This window comes from Thamnophis elegans, chromosome 2 (assembly GCF_009769535.1).
Source record: "Thamnophis elegans isolate rThaEle1 chromosome 2, rThaEle1.pri, whole genome shotgun sequence".
NCBI classification, from domain to species: domain Eukaryota; kingdom Metazoa; phylum Chordata; class Lepidosauria; order Squamata; family Colubridae; genus Thamnophis; species Thamnophis elegans.
In genome coordinates this window covers 1,395,438-1,406,105 of record NC_045542.1, presented here as the reverse complement: position 1 = coordinate 1,406,105, position 10,668 = coordinate 1,395,438, and the positions used below count along the sequence as shown (strand labels likewise).

The following is a 10,668-nucleotide window of genomic DNA, read 5'->3' as shown; positions in this document are numbered from 1 at the left end:
ATGCAATTGGTGGGACACAATCAATAGCAATAGCAGTTAGACTTATATACCGCTTCATAGGGCTTTCAGCCCTCTCTAAGCGGTTTACAGAGTCAGCGTATCGCCCCAACAACAATCCGGGTCCTCATTTCACCCACCTCGGAAGGATGGAAGGCTGAGTCAACCTTGAGCCGGTGAGATTAGAACCGCTGAACTGCAGATAGCAGTCAGCTGAAGTAGCCTGCAGTGCTGCACCCTAACCACTGCGCCACCTCGGCTCTTACCAATACACCAATACAAGTGCCACAACTGGCTTTATAAGTTCACTCTTTTAAAATTGCTAATTTTACTCTTTTGATGTTGGTGGTTAGACAAGGCTACTTTGGGAAATTATCATCATAAGTATTATCAAAAACAGAATTTAAAAACCTGGCATTATCATATTGTTGCCACAGAACAGACTAGAAGAAAATTTCAGCAGCAAATGCATAACCTCTGATTCCAATGAATTAATTAAAATGAAGCAGCTGGAAAATATTAATGAGGGGACCCCATTTTTTTCCCCTTGGGAGAACATTCCGGGTGATGTTACCCCAAAGGACTTTGTGTCTGTAACAATATTACAAGGAATGACAGAACATGATATAGATCTGGACTACTGGTCTTAGACACAGCAAATAAGATTAAATGCAGGCGTCAGGAAGAAATTGGCCCAGAGACTAATAGAAGGAAATGGATGTTATTTTTGCTAATAAGTGCTGTAAAGGATAATAAAGTAACATGAACAACTATTGTTGAAGTTGATATTCCAATAGAGAAACTACAGTGTACATTGTATCTCTATATTTTTTACTTCTCTGTTCAAAAACAACGATAATGCTCTTCACTTCTATGGATTTGGTAACCCTTTTCAAGCTGGTGGCTTCCAAAAGTGTGAAAATATGATACTATCACTCCCAAAGTGGGGAAGGAGGGATGAGAGCCGAGGTGGCGCAGTGGTTAAATGCAGCACTGCAGGCTACTTCAGCTGACTGCAGTTCTGCAGTTCGGCGGTTCAAATCTCACCGGCTCAAGGTTGACTCAGCCTTCCATCCTTCCGAGGTGGGTAAAATGAGGACCCGGATTGTTGTTGGGGGGCGATATATGCTGACTCTGTAAAATCGCTTAGAGAGGGCTGAAAGCCCTATGAAGCGGTATATAAGTCTAACTGCTATGGCTATTGCTATGATGATTCAGATTTAGAGGTTGTATTATCGTGATCTTGATGTTATCCCTCCATTGAAACAGCATTGGATTGCATTGGCCTTTTTGGCATTGCAGCAAGCTGTTGGCTATTACCTAAGTGTGTGTGTGTGTGTGTGGGTCCACCTAGATCCTTCTCACAACCAGGTACTGGCTATTCTCTACTGGCACATTTGGTTTTTCCTGCCCAAGATCTTAGTCACTTGTTGAATACTTATTTCACAGCCTGCAGTTCCTTTCCCAAGGAAAAAAAAAACTAGCAACAAATCACCTATTTGTTAAAATGGAACAATTGATTGTGAGAAGTCACAACCTTCTTTGTGTCTGGCGAAGGTGCCAAATTAGCATGTCACCTTCAAATACTGTACCTTCTAAGTCAGGGAAGCAGATGATACCTTCTGAGTAGCCTCATTGGCTCCCCTGGAGCAAACCTGGAGTAGGAGAGGGGCAGTAGTTTCTGAAAAAAGTACATAACACACTTTACATTTGTAAGCTCCCAAAATTATAACATAGATTGAAATGTTAATGAATGTTTATTAAACCAGAAATAGAACTGTACATAAAATATACATAACAGAACCAGATTAAAAAGTAACCTAAATAGGAAATCTCAGTTTATATTATTTTTAAATAAATTTAATCCATGATTCATTATTTTTCTTATCAGTATGAACTATTGCCTCCTGCTTAGTTTCGCCCACAACTTCACTTCTTCTTGGCTTCTGCATCTCTTTGGCTTGGAGCCTGGTAGAAAACTTCATCTTAGCATCTAGTTCCTCAAAAACAAGCCTCCCTTCTCCCTCCCTGCCTGCCCCCCTCCTCGAATGGTATGGTTGTTGTGTGTTTTAAATTGTGTACTGTTATGTTTGTCTTTTTATCCCCTGTCTGTACCCCTTTCCCTGACTGAATTGTGAGCCGCCCTGAGTCCCCTTCGGGGAAAAGGGCGGCATATAAATGTAATAAATCCAATCCAATCCAATCCCTCCCATGCTTCCTACTTTCCAAAAACATCAACCTTAAAGACAACAGGAAACCAAGTCTTGTGAATGATCATGTGATGAGTGCTGGGTAGCCATGCTCATGGTTTAGAGGAAACATTTCCTTTAATACTAATATGTTTAACGTGACACAGTATAAGCTTTTTATGGAGTAGATACCATGGAAGCAAAGTCTATGCTATCCTCATTAAGCATGTGGGTGTTTGTGTAATAATTATATTTGTAACGCAAAATATTACTCATATCATTAGAACAAGGCTAAGAAACAATGTTGTCCTTGAAACTTATATAGATTGCCAGGAAGGCTCAACAGTCAATCTACATGCCTGTTCATGTGTGCATATGCACACACATACTCTGCTCATGCCTTCATCCATATTTTCTCTCTCCCCTTTCTACCCAAGCCCAGTTCAAATAAGGTGGCTTGGTGGCTGAGGATTGAGTGCCTTTATTTTATTATTGATAGCTGCCAATCATATTGATTGGCTGCCCATTGCAAAAAGTGAGTGGAGCTTGGATTTCTCCAAAGGTGGCATCTTTTGTGACTGAGAAGTAAATGTGCCCACTGGGTGGCAAGTATTCAAGTATTAGGTATCCATCTCCTACTTCATTTAACAACATGGGTGTTTGCCATAATGGGTGAATAATCCCTCACTACTTTCTATATAGAACAGACAGGTTAAGTTTCTACCCAGAAGATTACGTGGATGATAATCTGATACTGTGCGGGGAGATATTGGTCATTCACAAATACTATTTGGAAACTATTTAAATCTTCCTAGTCATTTTTTTTTTACCAAATTAAAATTTTGCTAAATGGTGTGATCAATTAGTTCTCTAATTCCCACAGTGGATTTAAATTATTTTTCACTGGCTAATTCAGAGCTATGTATGGATTCCTTAGCTCTCTTCTTTCCCATCCATTTCTCAATCTTGGCAATTTACAGCCCTGTAGACTTTAACTCCCAGAAACCCACAGCCAGCATGGCTGTTGATGAGATCTCCAGGAGTTGAAGTCTTCACACCTGTAATAAGTGCCAAGGTTGAGAAACCTTGCTCTAGATACTCTGGTTCATTTCTGTTCTAGATCACTTATTTTGTGAGAGTTATTCCTCACTTTCTCACTTCACAGCTTCCATGTACAGAAACTATAAACCTGGGGGATTCCTGAAACACATCCCAGAATTCTGGGGTGTGTTTTACTTTAGATTTTGATACTTGGCTCTCTGGTTAGGCTCTCAGAATACACCATTGGTTCCCCCAACATCACAGGTTATAGTTTGCATACACAAAAGTCTCTTGTGGCATATCAAAAATGGTAAAGTATGCAACTTTAAAAGCCGTGATTTCACTTTTGGTCACTTTTCCTCTGCTTAGGATCCACCTGTAACTCAGTGGAAAACCTGCCCTGTGCCACCTTCCATCTCTAAACAGGGAGGAGGAACAGAATGTCGCATTGTCCGGGTCCATATGAACAATATCGGTGGAAATGGAAACCTTTATCGCAGCATTCTTGTAAGTTACCAAGAGAGAGCAGTATTGGGAAAGGGAAGCCACAAGTTCTGGATTGCAGGAAACATCTGGGGCAGGTTTAATAAGGACGTGACTGGAAAGCTTGCCAAAAGATGGATGAATGATTAAAGTGATGAGGGTTCTCTGATGGCGCCAGAAGGGTGAAGAGAATCAATAATTCCCCACATTTACAGTTTCTGTATATGGAAACTGTGAACTGAGAAAGTGAAGAATAAATCTCACAAAATAAGTGATCTAGAACAAAAAGGAACCAAAGTATCTAGAGCAAAGTTTCTCAACCTTGGAAGTTTTCAGGTGTGCAGACTTCAACTCCTGAAGTTCTCATCAACAGCCATGCTGGCTGTGGGTTTCTGGGAGTTAGCAATAGCAATAGCAGTTAAGACTTATATACCGCTTCATAGGGCTTTCAGCCCTCTCTAAGCGGTTTACAGAGTCAGCATATCGCCCCCACAGTCTGGGTCCTCATTTCACCCACCTCGGAAGGATGGAAGGCTGAGTCAACCCTGAGCCAGTGGGATTTGAACAGCCGAACTGCAGATAACAGTCAGCTGAAGTGGCCTGCAGTATTGCACTCTAACCACTGCGCCACCTTGGCTCAATAAAGTCTACATGCCTGTAAATTGCCAAGATTGAGAAATGAACGTGAAAGAAGAGGGCTAAGCAAATCCATACATATCTCTGAAACTTTTATGATGGTTCTTACCTTGAGCATTTGGAAATATTTTTGTTGGATGAGAATAAGACTGGATTGGCTCCGTCCTCTGGAATGATTTTTTTTTTCAATTTGATGTTTTTCAAATGTATTTAATACCTCTACATTTCTTACCTGCTATGAGCAAAGGCTGGAAATTATGGGAACTCTCCTATGCGACTAGAGGACATTAGTTAAGAGAAGGTCTTTCTGGAGATTTGCCAACATCATATTTGAGGATTGTGGTGTAGATGGAGATATAATTAGTGTATTTTTTTTATTTTTCCCAAAAGCAGACAGCATTTTTGGATAAGGGATCTACTTAATGCAATACACTAAGGAATGGGCAACTCAGAGCCCACAATTTCTTCACTGAGACCACTTTTCTGTTTGGTTGGTAATATGTCGTTTATATGGTTTCAGCCTTTAACAATGTTTTACACTGTGTTGCCCAGTGGTGGGTTTCAAAAATTGTTTGAACTTACTCTGTGGGTGTGGCCTCCTTTGTGGGAGTGGCTTGCCGCCTATGTGACCGGATGGGAGTGGCTTGCCGCCCATGTGACCGGATATGAAGATGCCGACGACACTTGTCAGAACCACCTTAAATTACCCCACACACAGCACTGGCATGCATAAGAATAGGATGTAAATTTGTTTTTCAAAAGGCATCTTTGGTTTGCGTTAAAACAACTTCAACACACGCAATGTTCTGATTGTGCCACAAACGCAGTAGTCATCCTTACCTTTCCCAGAGGCACTGCGTTTTATAAATATGAGCATGATAGTGTAGAATAATCATATCCAAGGACCTTAGTATATATTTTATCCAGTGGTGGGTTTCAAAAAATTGTTTGTGGGTGTGGCCTCCTTTGTGGGAGTGGCTTGCCGCCTATGTGACCGGATGGGAGTGGCTTGCCGCCCATGTGACCGGATATGAAGATGCCGACGACACTTGTCAGAACCACCTTAAATTACCCCACACACAGCACTGGCATGCATAAGAATAGGATGTAAATTTGTTTTTCAAAAGGCATCTTTGGTTTGCGTTAAAACAACTTCAACACACGCAATGTTCTGATTGCACCACAAACGCAGCAGTCATCCTTACCTTTCACAGAGGCACTGGGTTTTATAAATAGGAACATGATAGTGTAGAATAATCATATCCAAGGACCAGGGGTGGGTTTCAAAAAATTGTTGGAAGCTCTTCTGTAGGTGTGGCCTGCTTTCCGGGTCCACTGGTGGAACCTCTTCTAACCGGTCCGGTAGATTTGACGAACTGGTTCTACCGAATAGGTGCGAACTGGTAGGAACCCACCTCTGGTGTTGTCACATAGCTGGGCCTATCAGACTCACCTGTAGTTACATATAAGTGGATGATTTCTCCCTACAGATCACTAGCCAGGATAAAACCACAGCTGTGATACAGCGGGCGTTGCAGAAGCACAAACTGGAAGAGGACTCACCAAGCAACTACCAACTTCTCCAACTTCTGGGGGATGGCCAAGGTAAGAATCGCAGAATCCTAGAAGATATTTTAGCCGAGGCAGCCATCAAACCAGTGGTGCAGCACATGATTGGCAGGATCAGCCATAAAGGACTCAGGTGTCTATACACCAACTCAAAGTTTGGGGAGCAAACGGGGGGTATTTGAAATATTAGTACATAAGGGCAAGGATGATATACTTGCCATTACTGAAACTTGGTAGGATGAAACTCACAAGTGGAATGTACTGATGAAAGGATATAAACTGGACAATGAAACAGATTAGAGGAGGGAGAACTGCATTATAACAAAATATAGAATAACAGAGTTGGAAGGGACCTTGGAGGGACCCTATACCATTTCAGACAAATGGCTATCCAACATCTTCTTAAAAACCTCCAGTGTTGGGGCTTTCACAACTTCTGGAGGCAAATTCTGTTCCACTGATTAATTGTTCTAACTGTCAGGAAATTTCTCCTTAGTTCTAGGTTGCTTCTCTCCTTGATTAGTTTCCACCCATTGCTTCTTGTCCGGCATTCAGGTGCTTTGGAGAATAGATTGACTCCCTCAACCTATTATTGCATTATATGTAAGAGATCACTACATCTCTACAGAAATGCTAAAACCAAGGATGAAAAACCAAGGACTCCTAGAATGCATATGGGTTAATATGAAAGGAAACAAGAATGATATTGCCATAGGTACGTATATACTACAGGCCATCCAACCAAGCAGAAGAAATAGACAAGGTTTTTGCTAATCAGTTAACAAATATATGTAGGAAACACACCACAGTAGTAATGGGCCTTTAACTACCCTGGCATCAACCAGGAGACAAACTCTACATCAAGTGGGAGATCGAACAGGTTCCTGACCAATCTAGCTGTCAACTTTGTCATTCAAAAGGTACAGGAAAGAATTAGAGGGACACCGATACAGGTATACAGGACCAAATTCTTACTAATAAAGAACAAACGATACAGGGGATTGAAGCTGCAGGGGCTTTGGGCAAGAGTGACAATGTCACATTAGTGTTCAACATAATGCAGACATAAGCAATAGAACATAATCAAACCAGCGTCTGAGACAAAGACTGTATAAAACCAGTATAAAAAATGGAAAGAAGGACATACAATTAAAGCAGAATACCAGTAAATGGTTCACCGACAAAAGGGCGAACGACAAAACCGCACCCGACTAAACTGCGGTGATAAAACGGCGTGTTCTAAAGCGCTCCGACGAATGAGCGCTGAATCGCGCCGACAACAGCGCGGAGACAGAAGTGCGCTGTAAAACTAAACCTAAACCTAAACCTAATCCCTAACGCTAAATGTAACCCTAAACGTAATGCTAAACCTAACCCTAAACCTAACCCTTACCTTAAGTTAGATCGGCTTTCTGTCTCCGCGCTATTGTAAAGCGCCCTTCTGTCTCCGCGCTGTTGACGTTCGCCCTTTTGTCGGGTCACACCAGTAAATAGCCTGAATCTTGCAACAAATGTCAACAACAACAACAACAACAATGCTTTCAACATATAAAAAAGATGAAAAAAGTCGAAGAAACAATTGGTTCACTAATGTGAGAAGACGGCAAGGAAGAGACAGGCAGCAGGGAGAAAGCAGAGCTGCTTAATTCTTTCTATGCATCTGCCTTCACACACAAAAAGAAAAAAAAGTAGTCTAAACTACCAAAGACAGAACAATAAAAGACAGACTCAAATCAAAATAGGCAAGAAAATGGTAAGAAAACATCTGTCCACTCTAGATGACTTCAAATCACCAGTATCTGAAGGGTTATATTCCAGAGTCCTGAAGGAGCTGGCAAATGTGATCTTGGAACCATTGAATCATATCTTTCAAAGATCCTGGAGCACTAGAGAACTAGCAGAGGACCAGAAAATCACTGATGTAATTCCCATCTTCAAAAAAAAGGGGGGGGCAGATCCAGGAAACTACAGCTCAATCAGCCTGACATCAATACCTGGGAAGATCCTGGGAAGATAATCAACCAGCAGATCTGCGAACACCTAGAAGCAAGCAAAGTTATAACCAGAAGGCAACATGAGTTTGTCAAAAGCAGATCATGCCAAACAAATCTTATTTCATTCCTTGACAAAATGACTAAATTAGTGGACCAACAAAATGTTGTGGACATAGTATACTTGGATTTCACTAAGACTTTTGAAAAAGTAGACCACAACCTACTTATTGGTAAATATGGGTCAGACAGCATCACCACCAGATGGATTTGTAACTAGCTGACAAATCACACTCAATTTGTAGTCCTTGTTATAAAGTTTTATTTATTTTTTTCATTTTCATAACATATCATCACATGTAGGACAACTAAGCATGGGTTAAAATATATCAATTTGTAGTCCTTAATGGAGGGAAGTAAGACACTGGATATCCCAAGGTTCTCTTTTAGCCCCAGGGCTCTTCAATATCTTCATAAACTATTTAGGTGATGGGATAGAAGGGGAACTCATGAAATTTGCAGACAAAAAGCTGGCAGGAATAGCCAACACCCCAAATGATAGCCTCAAGATCCAGAAGGATCTCAACTTGAATACTGGGCCCTATCTAACAAAATGAAATTCAGTAGTGAGGAATGTAAGGTTTTAACCAAATGTACAGAAAATTAGATGTAAGTAAATTAAATTAATTAGATGTAATTAAATTACAGAAGATCAGATGAAACCTGGCTCAATAGCAATAACTGCAAGGGGGGATCTTGAAGTCCTAATGGACAATCACTTAAATATGACAGGGTGCTGCAGTGGCCAAAAAATGCCAGCACACTCTTAGGCTGCATTAACAGAGGGACAGAATCAAGAACACGTGAAGTGTTAGTACCATTTTATAACGTCTTGATAAGACCACACTTGGAACACTGCATCCAGTTTTGATCACCACAACATTAAAAAGATGCTGAGACTCTGGAAAGGGTGCAGAGAACCGCAACAAAGATTAGAGGGCTAGAGGCTAAAACATATGAAGATTGGTTGCAGGAATTGGGTTTGTCTAGTTTAGTGAAAAGAAGGGTTAGGGGTGACGTGATAGCAGTGTTTCAATATTTGAGAGGCTACCACAAAGAAGAGGGGGTCAACCTATTTTCCAAAGTACCAGAGGGCAAGACAAGAAGCAATGGATGGAAACTAATCAACAAGAGATTCAACCTGGAAATAAGGAGAAATTTCCTGACAGTGAGAACAGTCAACCAATGGAACAGAAGTTGCCTTCAGAAGTTGTGGGAGTTCCATCACTGGAGGTTTTTAAAAAGAAACTGGATAGCTATCTATCTGAAATGGTATAGGGCAGTGTTGGGCTTAAAAAAAATTAGAACTTCTTCTGTAGGTGTGGCCTGCTTTGTGGGAGTGGCTTGCCAGCCATGTGACTGGGTGGGCGTGGCCAACTTTTAAAATGTGGTGAAACTCACTTAACAACGCTCTTGCTTAGCAACCAAAATGTTGGCTCAGAAACTCTGTCATTTGAAGCACACAAGTCTTAAAGCTGTCAAGTTACAAGACCCTTGCACCCCTAACCCTTTAGGGAAAAAAAACGCCAGGGGTGTTCAAACTTGACAGCTTTAAGACTTGTGGACTTCAACTCCCAGAATTCCTCCTTTTGCTCTTCAGTGTGATGATGTGAGGACGGGAGGGGGCAAGGGAGCTGGAACAGGTTCTAAACATCACTGCAGATTTATGGAACCTCTTCTATAGAAGAGGTTAGAACTGACAGGAACCCAACCGTGGTATAGGGTTTCCTGCTTGAGCAGGGGTTGGACTAGAAGACCTCCAAGGTCCCTTCCAACTCTGTTATTCTGTTAAGATAGAAGGAGGGGAGATGCTGCTTGTCTTGCTCACTCATTCATTCTGTGTTTTGTTCTTTTTCTCCCCTGAAGAGCTGCTGATTCCCGAAAGTGCAAATGTTTTCTATGCCATGAATCCTGCTGGACCCCATGACTTCTTCCTGCTCCAGAAAAAGGGACTCACCAGTGAACCACACTTGAGGATGAAGCCTGGGAGCAAAGCTGCTCTTTGCCGCATTCCCTCCCTCAAAGACTTTGACACCGGTGCCCTTGCTGCCAGTTCATGCTTCATATTTTCACATAGTGCACCAAATAGCCCAGTTTCCCTTTCTCCACCATCCGCTGCTGAGGATCCACACTTTAGAACATGCCTTTCAACATACCCTTTTCCAGCTCCTTCCCCTTGGTTCCTGGAAAATCAGTCAGCAATAGCCACACCTGATTCTCCTCCTCCCTGTCTGTCTCTTCCTCAACATCCACTTCCCTTGGAAACCAGGAGCCCAGCTCCCCCTCGTGTTGTACAGAAATTGCTGGCACCTCCTTCTGTGCCACAATCCCTTTCTGATGCCTCCAAGAGGACATCATTTTGTTCAAAGTCCCCAACTTCCCCTCTAGAAATCCAGAGTAATCAAGAGTTGGACAGCGTAGGAACAGACCCTCAAAGCCAGAGAGAGCTTGTCTGATTATAATCCTTCTGTAACCCATGCAAGAGGCTAAGGAACCGAAGAACCCACCAAAGATGGTAATTATTCTGAATTGGTCCTCTGCGGGATCCTGCTTTGTTCACTCAGATTCCTCCTGGGAGATCTACAGCCATACTTCCCAAAGGTCATCAATCCCAAAAAGCAGCTTTTGCCATCTGTGGTTCCAAGGAGCAATTTGAGAAGCCCCCAAATGATAGTGCCTGGTGGCTTCAAAAAAACTGAGCT

At 41.9% G+C, this 10,668-nt stretch overlaps 1 protein-coding gene across 1 annotated transcript in view; it reads left to right on the top strand.

Annotated features, from left to right (window-relative positions):
- Nucleotides 1–10,457, top strand: part of RGL3 (ral guanine nucleotide dissociation stimulator like 3) — a 33,941-nt gene extending 23,484 nt beyond the window's left edge. Inside the window, exons 14-16 of the mRNA XM_032210506.1 lie at nt 3,597–3,734; nt 5,837–5,951; nt 9,833–10,457. Coding sequence (XP_032066397.1) covers nt 3,597–3,734; nt 5,837–5,951; nt 9,833–10,422 — 843 coding nt within the window. The 3' untranslated portion in view covers nt 10,423–10,457. The remainder of the gene's footprint in view (nt 1–3,596; nt 3,735–5,836; nt 5,952–9,832) is intronic.
- The last annotated feature ends 211 nt before the right edge of the window (nt 10,458–10,668 follow it).